This window comes from Haliotis rubra, unplaced genomic scaffold (assembly GCF_003918875.1).
Source record: "Haliotis rubra isolate DU_JTF1 unplaced genomic scaffold, ASM391887v1 Scf61, whole genome shotgun sequence".
Taxonomy (NCBI): Eukaryota; Metazoa; Mollusca; class Gastropoda; order Lepetellida; family Haliotidae; genus Haliotis; species Haliotis rubra.
In genome coordinates this window covers 2,072,808-2,095,975 of record NW_025767313.1, presented here as the reverse complement: position 1 = coordinate 2,095,975, position 23,168 = coordinate 2,072,808, and the positions used below count along the sequence as shown (strand labels likewise).

The window sequence follows — 23,168 nt, the reverse complement described above, 5'->3', positions numbered from 1 at the left end:
CGATGAAAGAGCGTCGATGAGAGATCGGGTGAAGAGTTTCGGTGAGAGTGCGTCGATGAGAGCGTCGATGAGAGAGAGTCGATGAGAGAGCGTCGGCGAGAGCGTCGGTGAGAGAGCATTGATGAGAGTGTCGTTGAGAGAGAATCGATGAGAGAATCGATGAGAGAGCGTCGTTGAGAGAGTCGATGAGAGTGCGTCGATGAGAGAGAGAGTCGGTGAGAGTTTCGGTGAGTGCGTCGGTGAGAGAGCGTTGGTGAGAGGCGTCGATGAGAGAGAGAGTCGATGAGAGAGTGTCGGTGAGAGCGTCGGTGAGAGAGTCGGTGAGAGCGTGGCTGAGAGAGAGTCGGTGAGAGCGTCGGTGAGAGAGCGTCGGTGAGAGAGCATCGATGAGAGAGCGTCGTTGAGAGAGAATCGATGAGAGAGTGACGGTGAGAGCGTCGGTGAGAGAGAATCGATGAGAGAGTCGATCGAGAAAGCGTCGGTGAGAGCGTCGGTGAGAGCGTCGGTGAGAGAGTGTCGGTGAGAGAGCGTCGGTGAGAGGGCGTCGATGAGAGAGAGAGTCGATGAGAGAGCGTCATGAGAGCGTCGGTGAGAGTGTCGGTGAGAGCGTCGGTGAGAGAGGGTCGATGAGAGAGAGTCGATGAGAGAGCATCGGTGAGAGAGCGTCGATGAGAGCATCGATGATGAGAGAGCGTCGGTGAGAGAGAGCGTCGATGAGAGAGAGAGTCGATGAGAGAGGGTCGATGAGAGAGAGCGTCGATGAGAGAGAGTCGGTGAGAGAGTTTCGGATGAGAGTGCGTCGGTGAGAGAGCGTTGGTGAGAGGGTGTCGATGAGAGAGAGTCGATGAGAGAGCGTCGGCGAGAGAGTGTCAGTGAGAGAGCGTCGGTGAGAGGGTCGATGAGAGAGTTGATGAGAGAGCGACGGCGAGAGAGCGTCGGTGAGAAGGGAATCGATGAAAGAGCCTCGATGAGAGAGAGTGTCAGTGAGAGAGCGTCGTTGAGAGAGTGTCGGTGAGAGCGTCGGTGAGAGAGCGTCGATGAGAGAGCGTCGGTGAGAGAGCATCGATGAGAGAGCGTCGTTGAGAGAGAATCGATGAGAGAGTGACGGTGAGAGCGTCGGTGAGAGAGAGAGTCGATGAGAGAGTCGATGAGAGCGTCGGTGAGAGCGTCGGTGAGAGCGTCGGTGAGAGAGAGTCGGTGAGAGAGCGTCGGTGAGAGGGCGTCGATGAGAGAGAGTCGATGAGAGAGTGTCGGTGAGAGCGTCGGTGAGAGAGTGTCGGTGAGAGAGCGTCGGTGAGAGAGGGTCGATGAGAGAGAGTCGATGAGAGAGCGTCGGCGAGAGAGTGTCGGTGAGAGAGCATCGATGAGAGAGCGTTGTTGAGAGAGAATCGATGAGAGAGTGTCTTTGAGAGAGAGTCGATGAGAGAGCGTCGATGAGAGTGCGTCGATGAGAGAGAGTCGGTGAGAGAGTTTCGGTGAGTGCGTCGGTGAGAGAGCGTCGGTGAGAGGGTGTCGATGAGAGAGAGTCGATGAGAGAGTGTCGGTGAGAGCGTCGGTGAGAGAGAGTCGGTGAGAGAGCGTGGTTGAGAGAGAGTCGGTGAGAGCGTCGGTGAGAGAGCGTCGGCGGAGAGTGTCGGTGAGAGAGCATCGATGAGAGAGCGTCGTTGAGAGAGAATCGATTAGAAAGTGACGTTGAGAGAGCGTCGATGAGAGAGCGTCGGTGAGAGAGAGTCGATGAGAGGGTCAAAGTGAGTTGGGTTTAAGGCCGCTTTCAAGAGGTACATCATGGCGGGTCAACTCGCTGTGCAGGTCTGAAGCGTTATCACTTTGATGAAACGCTATGATGTAAAGCCTTAACGGAGCGTAAGACTGTCACAAATGTGTGAGCACACACGGCAGGCGGGTTCAGTATGTTTTAATAGCCCAGCCAAAGATCCACGTTTTCTTTGTTCTTATGACTCCGTACTTAAAAGTCATCTCCTGGTGAAATTATGTACATGTTTTAACCTTAAAGTGTTGTATGAGGTTAGGACGTCACCGTGTTTAAGTTGTTTTTCCTTTTTCCACATCGAAAAAGATTAATTGATTCTGCAGATTTGTAATTCATGATGTTTTTGGATCTTCACGAGTATTCATTTGATCCAAACATCAATGCAGGAATAGCTTGGATTCTCAGACAGAGACGAATACACGTGATTAATACATACATAGACACGTTTCTGGATGAAGGAAAAGTACAGGCCCCAACATAGAATATTTCCAGATCATCACGGAGCTGTCTGGCAGCAAGTTTCAATCAAATATGTACGTGACAGATTCGCTTCAGAAAACGTCAGACCAATGTCACCGTGACCGTGGCATCTGGACATAGATAACAATATATTTGCATGATACAATATTTGATGCAGACATTGCTTAGTTTTCACCGCGTTATGTCGATCTGTATACCAAAATAACATAATGTCTAATGTATATTCATAATATTGATATCCAGATAAAACTACAACGACTCAGGACAAGCGTTACTGTATGACACTCATGTCCCTCACCCTGACGTACTGTGGATTAATTTTGTTTTTCGGCAATGCTATTGTGATTAGGCTTTAAAAGATACAGAGCGATTTTAAGGCTACAACATATCATGTACGACCCATAGGTTTATCTCATGGAAGATGTACTTTCAAATACAAACTACTTTTACGTCAATAAAGAAAATGAAAAAAAACTACTTTTACGTCAATATATTTTTTGTACAAGTTTATTCGTCATTTGTAATTTTATATCAAATGTTATCATGTTGTCCAAATTAATGGATAAAATACAACTTCACTGAGAAAAAAAACCAGGCACTGAGAAATGCAGGTTGGTTTAAAGTGTTGTATATGAACGAATACAACGAAAATGATATATGTTTTAGAATGTACCCAGTTTTATTGCTTTTCAGTGATGCTTTAAGCAAAACGTCTGTCACATGACTGCTGGAGATACCTAGAATTGATTTAGTAACACCTACCTATGTACAGACTCGAACGTGGACCTCAGATGTGAGCTGACAAACACCACGCTATTCCACCTACTCCCCATCTATCCACGACCGTCGGTGTTACGATAGTGTCAAGATCATCTGCATCATCCTGACAAGATAGATGAACTAGTCAAGGATACAACAAGGTTATTACATTACCCCTGGCTTCCTATTCACACATATATTTCTAGACCGTACAATGTACGCAGCATGTAATATATCTACAATAGCTGTGAAGCAGCCGCCGGTGGTATGATACTTAATTCACTCGCGCGTCATGTGTGATTAGAGTATCTGTGTCAGTATTGTGGAGTTGGCTCAAATATTCCGATAAATGCCTACCCCGCCTCCGAATCCAAGGGAGCTGAAGTAGCATTGTGGCTGAGGCGTCTTGAATCGTCATGCTGATGACACGGGTTTAATCCACCCTATGGTACAAAGTGTGCAGCCCACTTCTTGTGTTCACCCCCCGGTGTTGGAATATTCCGTAGTGTCGTAAAACCACCCTCAAGACATGTTTACCCTTTTCGCGAACACCAGGTGTCATTACTGAGTTTTAGTGGTCAATCCATAATAGTTACCAGGCCCTTTACACTACATGGAGTCTGTTTCAGGGGATAGTCGGGGCTGGGGTTGCTTTTGCACTGACCTTACGGTGCCATTCCCAATGGAAGTACATCCTGCTGGGGATCATCCGTGAAAGTGCAGATTCGTAAATTGAAGAAATTGAAGAATGTCCTTATTTAAAGATGCACTATTTTAGAGATTAGGCTACCATTGACTTGAGCCAGTCATATATGAGCCTTAACAGACATTCATGAGTCAACGTCATCTTAACGTCATAGCCTCATCACTCTATTTCATATCTTTGATAAACAGAACAACAGTTTGCTGTCTAGGAAGAAAAGAATAATTGCCCGGCAAATGTCCTATTGACGTTTTAGCCTTTAGGTATGGAAATGTGATGTCTTTAGGGAACCAGATTGTCTTACATCAAGGGATTGGTGTGAAGATTCTGCTTGCACACGGTGCCCTTCCCAGTCATCACCTCCACCTGCTGAATCAGATCTGCATGTCCGTGGTTCCAGTCGGCGGGAATATATCAGATTGCTGGAAGGAAATGGACGCTATATGAGAGCAGTAAGAGTTCCAGTGGGACATCATGAAAACGCAAATATTGGCGGAATCAAGGAACGATCACGATAAACAACAGAAAAAGAATCTGGTTTAAAGTGGTAGGAGTGGACGACAAAAATAGATGTTGTAATCTTAATATTTTCATGGTTTCAAGTGTATCAGAAACTGATTCCGTCGGTAGTGTAACTCCCTGTATATTTAATGCGTGAGGTGTTTTGTGTAAACTACCGGGTCTTGATGACATCTTGGAACTTTGTCAGCACGAGGCCAGCACTCGTGGGGTACACTGAAGTGCCAAACGTCCACAACGAGCGTTACTTTCCAACATTGAGCAGGGACGCTGTCATATAAGTGTAATCCTACAATCCTGTAATCCTATAGCTAGTCATATGAATAAACCAGGACCATACTCATTGTCCGACACCCGATATACACTCACTCACAGCTTAATGAACATCAGAGAATGAAGCATAAATAAAAGGACGCAAATGAAACCCATAGCATAATACCATGTCATCATGTTTCAAACACAGGATTGAAGGTTCTGTCACTATATTAGGTCTGCATATTATTCAAATTAAATTATGAAAATCAGTATGATTGTATTTAGTTGAAATGATGTACCTTAATGAGAGAGCGAGTACAATAAATTATTTCCAAGAAGCGTGAAAGGCGAAATGTCCAGTGACACATTTGTGTTAAGCTATTGACACGTGTTGCTGATGTAGTTGAAATGACAAAAAAGCAGACGAACCAGTTTGAGTTTGAAGGTATCCTGACTCAGCCTTCCATTAAGGTGTTATTCTGTTATCACTTAAACAGCCCATTTCGTCCATTCGTTCAATAATACACCAACAAAAGCTACATTTGGTCGACCAAAGGGATTTCTATTACCCTATTTCTTCAAATCATTGTCTGTTTACAAGACTAATGTGCGTTTTTCTATGAGAATTGCGCCTTCTAGCGTCAATCGATCATTGTTTAACTTCTTGGATGACATCTGATCCTTATGGCTGTTTGGGGAGGTCACTTTATGCGGGCTTGGCTCCTTAAGAAGCGGACAATGTGTTTCATATCCACTGGAGTGGCCATAAATCGATAGGTATTAGCAAGGAATGTTCAATTCCTGTAGAAGCCTTGTCGTCCTGAAGTCGCATGGGCAATATGCTATGATTGCAAGGAAAGACATTCCAAAAACGTCTCTAAATGTTAACTTAGGAAATGTTCGTCTTTCATCATTTCATTTGGAACAAGACCAAGAAGTTGCTTTATGTGAAACCTTTCCGTAACTAATAGTTGTAAACAGGTGACTTCGATTCAGTGCATTCAAGCTATTGAATATTGAATTGAAACTAGTGTTAGCCACGTTACACCTTTTACTTGTGTAAATTGTATCATCAGTGACATGAGGCTTCCACTGTCAGACGAACACAGATATTTATGGGGCTCGAGATCGAAATCTCACGGCGCGTCTAATAGCGAACAAATATTGGCCATCAGATGGAAACCATTACTGATGGGTTAGTGTCGGTACTTCCTGGCACGTTTTCAAAATACAACGTTCATCATCTTGCACATTAGAACTTGTTACACGAAAAACTAAACTTTGGTTACATATTCTTCAAATAAGCACAAAAAAGCACATAAATCAGATTTCCAAAAATATTCGATTGAGTTATGGTGTGGACATATAGGCATGACCTTGATATTGGACATTATTAGAAATATATTACTACCTACGTGTACAACCCAGATAGCATTCGGACGTTGGCAGAACGTTTGCACTGTTGGCAAAACCATTGCCAACGTTGGGCCCACGTCTGAATGCTATCTTGGAAGTTAGTCATACTCATTTAGATTTTTCCCAAAGGGGAAACACCTATAGCATTTCACTGATGTGGCTGTCCAGCAAATGTATAACCAGTTTTAATGATTATCATCAACGTACAACTATTAATGAAGCTAAAGCGTAAACATAACAATCTTCTCCGAAATGAGAACAAATACTTTCTGAATGTGTCTTATGGAATACGAGTATCTGAAACCTGAGTGCCTCTGGTACAACCTTTTACAATAAATCAAACCAAAGCTTAGATTAGTAAATGTGCGAAAACGATTTGTCTTTCATCTTCAGTTCCACAAAGACTGGTTTCTTCTTCCTCAAAAACATCTTCGTATTTAGGTCTAGTTGACACAGTAGATATATTTTCATTACGTTTTCAGTTTAATGCTTTCCTTAAACTGATCGATAAATCGTGAATGTTAATTAACCATTCGAACAATATCTTTTTGCAGAAGTGATTCCAGTAAGCAGAATAAACCAAGAGAATCGATACTGTCATTGAACGACAGATGTATATTGCCAAATACGAAATCAGTATATCGTGTTACCGATCAATAACCTTTTTACGTTTACCATGTCTCTCGTTTGCAAAAAAAAACAAAGAAAGAAAAAAAACAGTACCACTGAGGACATTTGAGAAAAAATCAAATATTTCGATCAACCTACATTACTGTGTGCGTTCTCAACTAAATGTAAATCAGATATTGCTTAAGCGTAGTGCCCATGTAGAAAATGACGTGTTCTTCGAGAGCCACAGTTGGTTTAGGAATTATTTGTCTATATATTCAATACCCGTCCCCAGGTTCGTGACTTATTCTCGCACCGGTGATGACTTTGTCCCCAATGAAACACGTACTCTTATGACTCAGCTCTATCGATTTGCCACGCGTACTGCGACCTGTATGTACCAAGAAGATGAACTAGCAGGCCCTGTTGGACAACACAGCGAACACAGTGAAACATACCCAGGACAATGTGTAGCCTTGGCTTTAACCACAATATTTCTTCCAGTGAAGTTGGCACAAAATGAAAATATTTGGAATGGTCACATTATCGAAAATCTGAACGACATATTTTTGATGTGCACACATTTTACACCATAATATGTTCCAGCAATTATGTGAACACAATTTCACCACTTCATCATTCTCAGGGCAACACCCGAAGATGACTTATTGTGAATAAATACAACAGTTTAAGGTCACTTCAATATTTTAATCTTGAACTCACGGTATATGTTTGTAAAGATCCTGTGTCTGCCTGTGATGTTGTTCATACTCTATGACCTATGTCAGTCAACGACAGGAAGGAATGCACTCTACAATGGCCCGTGTCTGAGCTAACGGTCAGCAGTGGTCGGCAGCGATCGTGATTGACACATCGTGATAGTGACCTTTAAATTAGCCGTACGTTTAGTGACGATGTCTGACAGATACTCACCATTACGTAAAAGCACTTTGAAAATGTCTCCTGTCGCGTTGATTTTGTCGGCTATCTTGATATCATGTAGTTGCAATACAGCTGCGACTACCAACTGTAACTTGTGAGTGAGTGAGTGAGTGAGTTAAGATTTTTAGATTCATTGGCAGTACTTCAGCCAGATTCTAAATTTATAAATACATATCAATTATAAAACACCTGTCAACGAATGACAGTAAAACAGCTAGAATATCTGGATTTACACCATCCCTTCAGCTGTTAGCAATTTAGACATATCTAGCCATAAGTTAAAAAACACATATTCTACGATAGAACGTGGTGAGATTAAATTTGCTTTGTATGTTTTGGAACTTACGTATCCTCTCAACTGTAATTTGTGAGATTGTATTATGGATGTGTTCATAGTTAGAAGGAGACCATTGAAAGGACTTATTATTCTGAAGACATTTTACTTAAAGATACAGGTGGTCGTATTATGAGTGCAAGAATACAAATTAGATCACAAGGAATTATATAAAATTCCATTAAACACTTATATAATTCGTGTACTTTCGAGTTTTCATATATCTGTCTGGTAGAATCCTTCCATATAATCTAATGCTGGAGCTCAACATCGATACAATTTGAAATCCCGATTAAAATCTTTCAAAATATGTGTCTGATTTAAAGCACTTTGTAGATCCCTTTAACACTCGCTGTTAGTTGTAATGATTAAAATGAATAACCTGAAAGAACAGTTTGAAAGAACAGTTCGTTTATTTGCCACAGCAATTCTAGAAATACATTTGTACTAAACATGTTTTGTTTATCCATTATATTGTAGCCTCTTTCTTCGTGGAGTGCTCTTTCCTATACTATACAGTCGTTTAAGTGTAAGCCTCTTCTTAAATTAAAAGAGCAGTGAGGCTCTTTGGAGTATTATTATGAAGTAGAATGTAGGTAACTTCCTCGGCTTTTACTTCTCTGAATGTAAGTTGCCTAGATCTACATTCCCTTGATTACAATCACAGTACCTCCAGCTACAGACGTCTGATCCTTCATTTCTTGATTTGAAAAAAACCCGTCTCGGAAGATGTGGACATTGAAATTATTACGTGAGCATTGTGAATGATCTGAGATGGAGTTGATGATGGCAGTAGCCTGTGGGTGTTGTGAGACTACCGGCTGCAATACATCATGCTGACTGCTGGTCTATTACGTGATGGAAGTTCTCAGTCAGTTCTCCTCCATCAAGATCAGTGCGGTCATTTCAGACGGAGGAAGCCGTATTGACCAGAGTGTGATGACGCCATTGATAAAACCAATGCAATGTATTTGTTTCCGCGTCTATATCTCTAGTGTAACCTCTGTGGACTAGCAAAAACACAGTTAACGATCTAAACTAAATTTTTATTGAGAACAAGGAAAATATTTGTGATATATACTCATGCCAATAATGGTTGTCACCCCTTCAATTTTAATTATTGGAGAGGGTGTGGGTGGGGTGGGGTTGGGGTTGGGGTGGGAGGGAGGTGACAACCATTATTGGCATGAGTATATTACAAAACTGTGTATGGTTATAAACTTAAGGGTTAAGTACCAGTGCTGGCTAAATTCGACTCTTCTACTACTTCTCTTTTTCTCGTTCTGTATGTCTTGTATGTTTTAAAAAATAATGTGAAGTCATGATTCTCGTGACATTTTTGTGATGGAGACAACGCAGCTAAATTTATTGTGTATGCACTAAATTACGTTTATGGCGAACACGCTTATACCGAACTGACGGATATAACACTTGTGTATTTAAGTCGAAGTGCTCACAACGGACTACGCTTATACCAAACTGACGGATATAACACTTGTGTATTTAAGTCGAAACGCTCACAACAGACTACGGTTATAACGAACTAAAATTGGTCCTTTGAGTTCGTAATAACTGTAGTTTACAGTACACGACTATCCATGCATGTTACTGTTATAATAAACATTAATGTAACGAAAATACTTTTCTATCTCGGTACATGAAGACCATGCATAAAATAACAGGTTTGTGTTCATAGCAACAATCTGTGGTCCACAATAGAGTGTAGTGCTCTGATACCTGTAGTAATCAGGTACACAGTGCACTACGCAGCAGTTAAAAGTGACTATTGATAGTGTATGTTTAGTCGTTTGTTTCGTAATGAATAAAAGCGACCAAACCCTTTCCACATGCCACAACCAGCCATATACCAGCTGTATCACGAGGTCTGTGAACAATGGAATATGAGCCAGAAAAACCTATGATCTGTGTTCCGCACAGTCCGTATGCGATGACACACACTCATGAAACCTTACCATCTAATCCTAGCAAGGGAGCGGCGGGGTAGGCTAGTGGATAAAGCGTTCGCTCGTCACGCCGAAAACCAGGGTTCGATTCCCCACATGGGTACAATGTGTGAAGCCCATTTCTGGTGTCCCCCCGCCGTGATATTGCTAAAATCGGCGTCAAACCATACTCTGTCACTAATCCTAGCAAAGTACCCCTTACCACAAACAAAGCTTACTGGAAGCCAACTCTCTAGAAATCGCATGAAGCCATAGGGACTGAGTTATCGTTGAAAATTGTTCTCGGCGATACTCATGGAAGTCACACATTGTACTCGAATCTCTATGCTTCACACGTGGTTGTTTGGGCATGAGCCCTGATCTTTGAATGGCGTTAACCTGAAGGCTACCTCGCCACCTAACATATTGATCTTAAGATAGAAACAGGCTGACTGTAAAATCCTAACAAATATCGATCATGTCATACTTGAACGTCCATATTCCTGTCACATAAACGTGACACTATTTAGCTCATCACGGAACGGTGTTGTCGAGGTGTAAGACACCATTGCGGTGTACATGTTGTTACATGTTAGTCTGTGTTAGTACGGGCAGATTTTACAGCTGTTACATGTTAGTTTGTGTTAATACGGGCAGATTTTACAGCTGTTACATGTTAGTCTGTGTTAGTACGGGCAGATTTTACAGCTGATACATGTTAGTTTGTGTTAGTACGGGCAGATTTTACAGCTGATACATGTTAGTTTGTGTTAGTACGGGCAGATTTTACAGCTGATACATGTTAGTCTGTGTTAGTACGGGCAGATTGTACAGTTGATACATGTTAGTCTGTGTTAGTACGGGCAGATGTTACAGCTGATACATGTTAGTCTGTGTTAATACGGGCAGATTTTACAGCTGTTACATGTTAGTCTGTGTTAGTACGGGCAGATTGTACAGCTTGATACATGTTAGTTTGTGTTAGTACGGGCAGATTTTACAGCTGATACATGTTAGTCTGTGTTAGTACGGGCAGATTGTACAGTTGATACATGTTAGTCTGTGTTAGTACGGGCAGATGTTACAGCTGATACATGTTAGTCTGTGTTAGTACGGGCAGATTTTACAGCTGATACATGTTAGTCTGTGTTAGTACGGGCAGATTGTGTTAGTACAGTTGATACATGTTAGTCTGTGTTAGTACGGGCAGATGTTACAGCTGATACATGTTAGTCTGTGTTAGTACGGGCAGATTTTACAGCTGATACATGTTAGTCTGTGTTAGTACGGGCAGATTGTACAGCTGATACATGTTAGTCTGTGTTAGTACGGGCAGATTTTACAGCTGATACATGTTAGTCTGTGTTAGTACGGGCAGATTGTACAGTTGATACATGTTAGTCTGTGTTAGTACGGGCAGATGTTACAGCTGATACATGTTAGTCTGTGTTAGTACGGGCAGATGTTACAGCTGATACATGTTAGTCTGTGTTAGTACGGGCAGATGTTACAGCTGTTACATGTTAGTCTGTGTTAGTACGGGCAGATTTTACAGCTGATACATGTTTATAAAAACTGTTATTGTTTATATCAATGGTTTTGTGCTTTTAACAATATTCAACAATGGACGGTCACGTTAGTGTTTATTTGTATTGAGTTCTAACACAATGACGTGAGACATCAGTGGTATAGCCAATTCTAAAAACATAGATATGATAAATAAATGTCTTGTGTAAAACAATTTAGGCGATCAGAGGATCGATTTCGGAATTTGGGTAACTTAATGTATAGACATAAACGAATCATATATGTGCCATGTATTACTAATTGGCTGATAGGTCTTCACTTAGGACGCCATCATAAGACAATACCATTACCACGTTATATTCCACTTTCCGGATAGAGCTAGAGCAAAATGCTTAGAGTGAAAATTATAATTACCCGGCGAATCTAGCCCTCAGAATGAAATGTCTTCAGCGTAACAGATCAAACGATGAGAGGGAATCTTCTTGCATAAGATGCCCTGTCAAGTCAATACCTTCAACTGATGCATTGAGTGATCTGTTGTGGGTGTTCACATAGGCACAGTCGACGGTACTATCAGACTTTCTGGAAGGGAGTTGATGGATTCCGATAATTACATTAGTCTTTCTTAACGTCTGCTCGCAGAAGATCGGTGGTCTGGCCATGTCATAAGACGTAAAATTGGTGTTTGTTGTTACCTTGCCTAACTCTAGACATTATGAGGATGAAAGACCTGTCGGTTCGTTATCAGTTTACTCTATGTAGGGTATCCGTATTGAACTGTGGCAAGACGAAACTGAAACCTATTGTTGAAATCATGTTGGACTTTGTACATTTAAAGTATTGATTTTGAGATAAAATATATGTCAGTAAGGAAAATAACATCATATTCGTGTCATAAAAAGTAATGCGAGTGTGATATCTGTACATATCAGGGAAAATTACCACCCAGTTACTGTTTGTATTTTATTTATCAAATTAAAACAGATGTCGCGTTTGACTTGAATATCGTATTTGAATGAAAGAGTAATTCTTATTGAAGAAAGCAAAGCAATGTCGCCAGTTCTTCAACGACGTTGAGAAACTGTAGGTTAATAGTAGCATGTTGGAACTGACACTGCATTACATGTATGTTTGTTGCTTTGTATCTATGATACATGGCCCGGAGAGCGGAAGGTCGCGGGTTCGATCCCCGACCGCGTCATACCAAAAGACGTTAAAATATGGTACTTGTTGGTCCCTGCCTGGCGCTCGGCATTAATGGGTACAACAAGGACTGGTTGGCTCGGAGTCAGTATACTGTGTCTGAGTGGGGTATTCATGCTTCACTGCGGCATGGTATCACAGTGGGCTAGCACTATAAAACCAGCTTCAGTCTGGGCTAGTACAAGCAGCCGCCCATACACATACACACGCATGCACGTCGTCATTTCACCTCACCTCACCTCACCTATGATACATGGCGCTCCAATGTAGCGGTATAAAGTTGTGTCGTTGTGTTGCCTTAGTCGGTACAGTGTGTGATGATTGTATTGGAATCCCGTTTCTTTCCATATCCTGATAGTTGTTCATCAGCAGAATACCGGTGCTCAATACCTTAGCTACTGATTTCAGATTTCTAATTCCCCCGAACAGCGGTTACCTTAAACAGACTCCTTCCCATAATGAACATTCAAGGTATTGAGCTAGCTGGACGTATACAGCCTAGAGGTATGAGGGAAACATGAGATGTAGACGGACGTCAGAACATGAATCCCTGTAATAAGGTGACAAATACAGCACTGAATCTTCTGTATTCGGTATTTGCCCGCGCTGTTTCAAAAGAAAGAATGAATGTGTTCCTTCACGCGGATTGATCTGCCTGTAACTGTGACGGCTTTCCAAGCATTATAATATGCCCCTTTCCTAATGACTTATAGTGAGTTTTTTTATGGGATAGCTCTTGTCCGTGGTATTGATCATGTTGTGAAAAACCTTGTGCCTTGCAAGAATTTTTATTGGAGAAAAATGACTGTTTTGGTGTTGAACGAAACACAACACACCGTTCACATTTTCAGCATAAAAAAACATCGACAAAAGAATTATGTTTGTGTTTCCTTGTGCTACACTCCTTTCGTAAGATCATTGTATGTAAATATAACTTTAGAATCTTTCTAAAGAATATACCAAATATATTCCATTGTACGATTCCGACTATGTCATGAATATATCTCGTGAATTACTCTCTTGTGAACTAACCTGCACTGCTGGTGGCAACTGTCACAAACACACTTTAAGGCACGCCAGTTGTTGGCTATAAGGACAGTAACCTGCCCTGCTGGTGGCAACTTTCACAAACACACGTCAAGGCATCCCAGTTGTTGGCTATAAGGAGAGTAACCTGCCCTGCTGGTTGCAACTGTCACAAACACACGTCAAGGCATCCTAGTTGTTGGCTATAAGGAGAGTAACCTGCCCTGCTGGTGGCAACTGTCACAAACACACGTCAAGGCATGCCAGTTGTTGGCTATAAGGAGAGTAACCTGCCCTGCTGGTGGCAACTGTCACAAACACACGTCAAGGCATCCCAGTTGTTGGCTATAAGGGCAGTAACCTGCCCTGCTGGTGGCAACTGTCACAAACACACGTCAAGGCATCCCAGTTGTTGGCTATAAGGGCAGTAACCTGCACTGCTGGTGGCAACTGTCACAAACACACGTCAAGGCATCCCAGTTGTTGGCTATAAGGAGAGTAACCTGCCCTGCTGGTGGCAACTGTCACAAACACACGTCAAGGCATCCCAGTTGTTGGCTATAAGGACAGTAACCTGCCCTGCTGGTGGCAACTGTCACAAACACACGTCAAGGCATCCCAGTTGTTGGCTATAAGGGCAGTAACCTGCACTGCTGGTGGCATCTGTCACAAACACACGTCAAGACATCCTAGTTGTTGGCTATAAGGACAGTAACCTCCCCTGCAGGTGGCAACTGTCACAAACACACGTCAAGGCATCCTAGTTGTTGGCTATAAGGAGAGTAACCTGCCCTGCTGGTGGCAACTGTCACAAACATCACGTCAAGGCATCCCAGTTGTTGGCTATAAGGAGAGTAACCTGCCCTGCAGGTGGCAACTGTCACAAACACACGTCAAGTCAAGGCATCCCAGTTGTTGGCTATAAGGACAGTAACCTGCCCTGCTGGTGGCAACTGTCACAAACACACGTCAAGGCATCCCAGTTGTTGGCTATAAGGAGAGTAACCTGCCCTGCTGGTGGCAACTGTCACAAACACACGTCAAGGCATCCCAGTTGTTGGCTATAAGGACAGTAACCTGCCCTGCTGGTGGCAACTGTCACAAACACACGTCAAGGCATCCCAGTTGTTGGCTATAAGGAGAGTAACCTGCCCTGCAGTTGTTGGCTATAATAAGGAGTAACCTGCCCTGCTGGTCAAGGCATCACGCTGCAACTGTTACAAAACACACGTCAAGGCATCCCAGTTGTTGGCTATAAGGACAGTAACCTGCCCTGCTGGTGGCAACTGTCACAAACACACGTCAAGGCATCCCAGTTGTTGGCTATAAGGAGAGTAACCTGCCCTGCTGGTGGCAACTGTCACAAACACACGTCAAGGCATCCTAGTTGTTGGCTATAAGGCTAGTAAGCCCTGCAGGCTTGTGGCAACTGTAACCTGCCCTGCATAGGCAAACTGTCACAAACACACGTCAAGGCATCCCAGTTGGCATCCCAGGCTATAAGGAGAGTAACCTGCCCCCAACTGCACAAACACACGGTGTTGCACACTGTCACAAACACACGTCAAGGCATCCTAGTTGTTGGATATAAGGACAGTAACCTGCTTGTGGCAACTGTCACAAACACACGTCAAGGCATCCCAGTTGTTGGCTATAAGGACAGTAACCTGCCTTGCTGGTGGCAACTGTCACAAACACACGTCAAGGCATCCCAGTTGTTGGCTATAAGGAGAGTAACCTGCACTGCTGGCAACTGGCAAAACACACGTCAAGGCATCCTACAAAGGAGGGTCCTGCCTGCTGGTGGCAACTGTCACAAACACACGTCAAGGCATCCTAGTTGTTGGCTATAAGGAGAGTAACCTGCCCTGCTGGTGGCAACTGTCACAAACACACGTCAAGGCATCCCAGTTGTTGGCTATAAGGAGAGTAACCTGCCCTGCTGGTGGCAACTGTCACAAACACACGTCAAGGCATCCCAGTTGTTGGCTATAAGGAGAGTAACCTGCCCTGCTGGTGGCAACTGTCACAAACACACGTCAAGGCATCCCAGTTGTTGGCTATAAGGAGAGTAACCTGCCCTGCTGGTGGCAACTGTCACAAACACACGTCAAGGCATCCCAGTTGTTGGCTATAAGGAGAGTAACCTGCCCTGCTGGTGGCAACTGTCACAAACACACGTCAAGGCATCCCAGTTGTTGGCTATAAGGAGAGTAACCTGCCTGCTGGTTGCAGTCACAAACACACGTCAAGGCAAAGGAGAGTAACTGTCACAAACACACGTCAAGGCATCCTAGTTGTTGGCTATAAGGAGAGTAACCTGCCCTGCATATGGCAACTGTCACAAACACACGTCAAGGCATCCCAGTTGTTGGCTATAAGGACAGTAACCTGCCCTGCAGGTGGCAACTGTCACAAACACACGTCAAGGCATCCCAGATGTTGGCTATAAGGACAGTAACCTGCCCTGCTGGTTGCAACTGTCACAAACACACGTCAAGGCATCCTAGTTGTTGGCTATAAGGGCAGTAACCTGCCCTGCTGGTGGCAACTGTCACAAACACACGTCAAGGCATCCCAGTTGTTGGCTATAAGGAGAGTAACCTGCACTCACAAACAAACACGTCAAGGCATCCCAGTTGTTGGCTATAAGGACAGTAACCTGCCCTGCTGGTGGCAACTGTCACAAACACACGTCAAGGCATCCCAGTTGTTGGCTATAAGGAGAGTAACCTGCCCTGCAGGTGGCAACTGTCACAAACACACGTCAAGGCATCCTAGTTGTTGGATATAAGGACAGTAACCTGCTTGTGGCAACTGTCACAAACACACGTCAAGGCATCCCAGTTGTTGGCTATAAGGACCTGCCCTGCTAACCTGTCACAAACACACGTCAAGGCATCCCAGTTGTTGGCAAGGGTAACCTGCCCTCACAAACAAACACGTCAAGGCATCCCAGTTGTTGGCTATAAGGACAGTAACCTGCCCTGCTGGTGGCAACTGTCACAAACACACGTCAAGGCATCCCAGTTGTTGGCTATAAGGAGAGTAACCTGCCCTGCTGGTGGCAACTGTCACAAACACACGTCAAGGCATCCCAGTTGTTGGCTATAAGGAGAGTAACCTGCCCTGCTGGTGGCAACTGTCACAAACACACAAGTCAAGGCATCCCCTGCTGGTGGCAACTGTGTCCCAGTTGTTGGCTATAAGGAGGCTGGAGAGTAGTAACCTGCCCTGCTGGTGGCAACTGTCACAAACACACGTCAAGGCATCCCGTTGTTGTTGGCTATAAGGAGTTGTTGGCTGGTAAGGAGGTAACCTCAAGCCCTGCTTGTTGGTGGCAACCTGCCCTGCTGGTGGCAACTGTCACAAACACACGTCAAGGCATCCCAGTTGTTGGCTATAAGGACAGTAACCTGCCCTGCTGGTGGCTATAAGCAGTAACTGTCTGTCACAAACACACGTCAAGGCATCCCAGTTGTTGGCTATAAGGAGAGTAACCTGCCCTGCAGGTGGCAACTGTCACAAACACACGTCAAGGCATCCCAGTTGTTGGCTATAAGGAGAGTAACCTGCCCTGCTGGTGGCAACTGTCACAAACACACGTCAAGGCATCCCAGTTGTTGGCTATAAGGAGAGTAACCTGCCCTGCTGGTGGCAACTGTCACAAACACACGTCAAGGCATCCCAGTTGTTGGCTATAAGGAGAGTAACCTGCCCTGCAGGTGGCAACTGTCACAAACACACGTCAAGGCATCCTAGTTGTTGGCTATAAGGAGAGTAACCTGCCCTGCTGGTGGCAACTGTCACAAACACACGTCAAGGCATCCTAGTTGTTGGCTATAAGGAGAGTAACCTGCCCTGCATGGTGGCAACTGTCACAAACACACGTCAAGGGCATCCTAGTCAAGGCATCACACGTCTAGTTGTTGGCTATACGGAGGCAGTAACCTGCCCTGCAGTAACACAAACACACGTCAAGGCATCCCGGTAGGTGGCAACCTGCCCCTTTCACAAACACACGTCAAGGCATCCTAGTTGTTGGCTATAAGGACAGTAACCTGCCTTGCTGGTGGCAACTGTTACAAACACACGTCAAGGCATCCCAGTTGTTGGCTATAATTATAAGGAGAGTAACCTGCCCTGCTGGTGGCAACTGTCACAAACACACGTCAAGGCATCCCAGTTGTTCAACTGAAAAAATCATTGGGACATAGTGTTGCATGTCAAAATAGGGAACTGCATTAGTTTCGCCACAGCTCCGTTAAATCTGAAAATATCAACCAAATGCCAACCAGAAACGATTTGAAATCTTCAACAAGGCCTCTAACGTTGTAAACCTGATCAAAGAACATCACACTTGAAATCTTCAAGAAGGCCTCTAACGTTGTAAACCTGATCTTGAACAAAGAAATCTTCAAAGAAAAAGCATGCTCGATAGTCCACCGAAAGTTGTGAAGTGTAGACACTGGAGGTTGGGGCTTCTGGGATATGGCTCGACACGAAGGGAAAGTTGACAATTTCCAAAGCCGGAGTCATCTGTCCTGTCTTACAGCCTAGTGGCCATTTCTCTATAAATGTCAACCAGATTTGACTTGGTTACTTGAATATATATTGAATAATATCAGATCGTCCGTACACCTAAAGATGATAAGTTACATTTATTGGTCAAATTTCTCTGTTCATATTTGATTCAAAGTTGACAAAGAAACTGATCATCAAGGAGTGAAGCAGTATTGGTGCCAATGGTGATGTCTGCTTCTTGTATAAAAGTTCTACCCCAGAATTCCACATATCTGTTGTCTATAGATGTTGTCTATGCTTTTCACTTGTTGTTTTCTCAGGAAATGATTACATTTGGTTTTGTAAAAAGATTACTTAGTGAGTTAGTTTGGGTAAACAGTTAAACGCTTTGAACAGTATGTCAGTTATATCACTATGCGTCTGCTAAATGTGAGCTGTGATATATATTTGTTGTAATCGCCATTAACCATTTAAAATTCAAATACAGTAGCATAGATATATCCACTGTACATTACCCTCAGCTATTTTTCTGAAGCAAAATACGACACACAGAAAAACACACACCTCTCCTGCTCTTAAACTTTAATACTCATAAAATTCTTCTATAATCATGAGAACTATCTTGGTACAGATATATCGTGCCAAGCGTGAAAGCTGCCAACAGTCCCATCGTAGTTTGGCAATACATATAAATTAGTTGCTTTCGCGAATCTTCAAAAGCAGTTTTTCTTCATTAGGTGTGGGTTCCACAATACATATATTTTATTATGTTTCTGTTTGAAGACTTGCTTGCTTTGAACTGGCTTGTAAATCACTTGTAAAAAACAATCCTTCAGGGTTGTTAAACAATGAAATCCTTTAACCATGGCGGTGAACTTGCTTCCCTTCAAATTGGTGGTATATTCTCAGCTTGGACTGATTTCTGACATCCGTGCTCAGAGTGCGAGTGCTCGAAATGATCTTGATGGTGAAAAGTTGGCTGAAGAGGTGTTTGCCTTTTAATTCATCACCGCCCTCACAAAGCTTGTACTTGATGGTCGCATTCTTGCACTATAGGTGCATGGCATTGGTTGGTTGATGGCATTAACAAAGAATTTGTTATTATAACAGATTTAACACGAGGTTAGTGTACCATTACAGGACATAGCTAGGCTTTTCATTACTGGTCACCTTAGCCGTCTCTGAAATCGCTAAAATGAAACATATCCCTTTTAGAATCCATTTGTACATGTGCAGTGTCGGCGGTAGTATAGCTTTTATGTATCATAGGGGCGGTGGGGTAGCCTTGTGGTTAAAGCGTTGGCTCGTCACGCCGAAGACCCGGGTTCGATTCCCCACATGGGCACAATGTGTTGAGCCCATTTCTGGTGTCCCCCGCCGTGATATTGCTGGAATATTGCTAAAAGCGGCGTAAAACTAAACTCAGTCAGTCAGTCAGTTTATGTATCATACTATGGATACTGTGGCATTGGAGCTCATGGTCAATTGTATTTATCAATTTGAGAGAGAGACAAGCAGCATTTCACTGTGTCAGTAATACATTACACTCTTTACACACTCTGCTTCAAGGATCAGAATCTGTGTCGTGCCATATGGCACTGCGTAGAAATTAGTGTCATAAATTGTTTTTGCATAAATATTTTAATTGATGCGGTATGGTGATCGAGCGCTATGTTCTAAGTTGTACATGTGTGGCATTGAATAGCCAAGTAAATGCAATATTTAACTACAGTTTGATAGCATCAACTTACCCTTACCATGTAACTGTAGCTATGGGTATGAAGTAAATATAATAATCTGCAGAATATGAGTCTCCGTGTTGTACTATGACTGTTAGCTTGACGGTAGGGACAGTTTACATCCCGACTGGAAGTGGTACAAGTCTCCGTGTTGTACTATGACTGTTAGCTTGACGGTAGGGACAGTTTACATCCCGACTGGAAGTGGTAGAAGTCTCCGTGTTGTACTATGACTGTTAGCTTGACGGTAGGGACAGTTTACATCCCGACTGGAAGTGGTAGAAGTCTCCGTGTTGTACTATGACTGTTAGCTTGACGGTAGGGACAGTTTACATCCCGACTGGAAGTGGTAGAAGTCTCCGTGTTGTACTATGACTGTTAGCTTGACGGTAGGGACAGTTTACATCCCGACTGGAAGTGGTAGAAGTCTCCGTGTTGTACTATGACTGTTAGCTTGACGGTAGGGACAGTTTACATCCCGACTGGAAGTGGTAGAAGTCTCCGTTTTGTACTATGACTGTTAGCTTGACGGTAGGGACAGTTTACATCCCGACTGGAAGTGGTAGAAGTCTCCGTTTTGTACTATGACTGTTAGCTGTTGACGGTAGGACGGTACAGTTTACATCCCGACTGGAAGTGGTACAAGTCTCCGTGTTGTACTATGACTGTTAGCTTGACGGTAGGTTTACATCCCGACTGGAAGTGGTACAGTTTACATCCCGACTGGAAGTGGTAGAAGTCTCCGTGTTGTACTATGACTGTAAGCTTGAGCTTGACGGTAGGGACAGTTTACATCCCGACTGGAAGTGGTAGAAGTCTCCGTTTTGTACTATGACTGTTAGCTTGACGGTAGGGACAGTTTACATCCCGACTGGAAGTGGTAGAAGTCTCCGTGTTGTACTATGACTGTTAGCTTGACGGTAGGGACAGACTGGTAGGGACAGTTTTACATCCCGACTGGAAGTGGTAGAAGTCTCCGTGTTGTACTATGACTGTTAGCTTGACGGTAGGGACAGTTTACATCCCGACTGGAAGTGGTAGAAGTCTCCGTGTTGTACCATGACTGTTAGCTTGACGGTAGGGACAGTTTACATCCCGACTGGAAGTGGTAGAAGTCTCCGTGTTGTACTATGACTGTTAGCTTGACGGTAGGGACAGTTTACATCCCGACTGGAAGTGGTAGAAGTCTCCGTGTTGTACTATGACTGTTAGCTTGACGGTAGGGACAGTTTACATCCCTTGACGACTGGAAGTGGTACTATGACTGTTAGCTTGACGGTGGGACACATCCCGACTGGAAGTGGTAGAAGTCTCCGTGTTGTACTATGACTGTTAGCTTGACGGTACTATGGGACAGTTTACATCCCGACTGGAAGTGGTAGAAGTCTCCGTGTTGTACTATGACTGTGCTTGAGCTTGACGGTAGGGACAGCTTTACATCCCGACTGGAAGTGGTACAAGTCTCCGTGTTGTACTATGACTGTTAGCTTGACGGTAGGGACAGTTTACATCCCGACTGGAAGTGGTAGAAGTCTCCGTGTTGTACTATGACTGTTAGCTTGACGGTAGGGACAGTTTACATCCCGACTGGAAGTGGTAGAAGTCTCCGTGTTGTACTATGACTGTTAGCTTGACGGTAGGGACAGTTTACATCCCGACTGGAAGTGGTAGAAGTCTCCGTGTTGTACTATGACTGTTAGCTTGACGGTAGGGACAGATTACATCCCGACTGGAAGTGGTAGAAGTCTCCGTGTTGTACTATGACTGTTAGCTTGACGGTAGGGACAGTTTACATCCCGACTGGAAGTGGTAGAAGTCTCCGTGTTGTACTATGACTGTTAGCTTGACGGTAGGGACAGTTTACATCCCCGACTGGAAGTGGTAGAAGTCTCCGTGTTGTACTATGACTGTTAGCTTGACGGTAGGGACAGTTTACATCCCGACTGGAAGTGGTAGAAGTCTCCGTGTTGTACTATGACTGTTAGCTTGACGGTAGGGACAGTTTACATCCCGACTGGAAGTGGTAGAAGTCTCCGTGTTGTACTATGACTGTTAGCTTGACGGTAGGGACGGTTTACATCCCGACTGGAAGTGGTAGAAGTCTCCGTGTTGTACTATGACTGTTAGCTTGACGGTAGGGACAGTTTACATCCCGACTGGAAGTGGTAGAAGTCTCCGTGTTGTACTATGACTGTTAGCTTGACGGTAGGGACAGTTTACATCCCGACTGGAAGTGGTAGAAGTCTCCGTTTTGTACTATGACTGTTAGCTTGACGGTAGGGACAGTTTACATCCCGACTGGAAGTGGTAGAAGTCTCCGTGTTGTACTATGACTGTTAGCTTGACGGTAGGGACAGTTTACATCCCGACTGGAAGTGGTAGAAGTCTCCGTGTTGTACTATGACTGTTAGCTTGACGGTAGGGACAGTTTACATCCCGACTGAAAGTGGTAGAAGTCTCCGTGTTGTACTATGACTGTTAGCTTGACGGTAGGGACAGTTTACATCCCGACTGGAAGTGGTACAAGTCTCGTTTTGTACTATGACTGTTAGCTTGACGGTAGGGACAGTTTACATCCCGACTGGAAGTGGTAGAAGTCTCCGTGTTGTACTATGACTGTTAGCTTGACGGTAGGGACAGTTTACATCCCGACTGGAAGTGGTAGAAGTCTCATTTTGTACTATGACTGTTAGCTTGACGGTAGGGACAGTTTACATCCCGACTGGAAGTGGTAGAAGTCTCCGTGTTGTACTATGACTGTTAGCTTGACGGTAGGGACAGTTTACATCCCGACTGGAAGTGGTAGAAGTCTCCGTGTTGTACTATGACTGTTAGCTTGACGGTAGGGACAGTTTACATCCCGACTGGAAGTGGTACAAGTCTCCGTGTTGTACTATGACTGTTAGCTTGACGGTAGGGACAGTTTACATCCCGACTGGAAGTGGTAGAAGTCTCATTAAGTACGGTTCATTATGCTCCAGCGGTGAACGTCTGATCCTTCATTTCTTGAACTGGAAAAAAACGTCTCGAAAGTAGTGGAAATTGAAATTATTACGTGAGTATTGTGAATGATCTGAGATGGAGTTGATGATGGTAGTAGCCTTTGGGTGTTGTGAGACCACTGGCTGCACTACATCATGCTGACTGCTGGTCTATTACGTGATGGAAGTTCTCAGTCAGTTCTCCTCCATCAAGATCAGTGCGGTCATTTCAGACGCAGGAACCGTATTGACCAGAGTGTGATGACGCCATTGATAAAACCAATGCAATGTATATGTTTCCGTTTCTATCTGTCCAATGTAACCTTTGGGATCAGCAGAACACAGTTGACTGTCTCAATAGAAACCTGATAGGAACGTTGAGATATTATTGAATGGAAGACTAAAACCTAGATAATTACAAAACATCGGTTGTAGTG

At 43.8% G+C, this 23,168-nt stretch overlaps 1 protein-coding gene across 1 annotated transcript in view; it reads left to right on the top strand.

The window, feature by feature from the left end:
- Positions 1-844: 844 nt before the first annotated feature.
- LOC124255859 (uncharacterized protein PF14_0093-like) overlaps positions 845-23,168 on the top strand; it is a 40,263-nt gene continuing 17,939 nt past the window's right edge. Inside the window, exon 1 of the mRNA XM_046689803.1 lies at positions 845-1,011. Coding sequence (XP_046545759.1) covers positions 845-1,011 — 167 coding nt within the window. The remainder of the gene's footprint in view (positions 1,012-23,168) is intronic.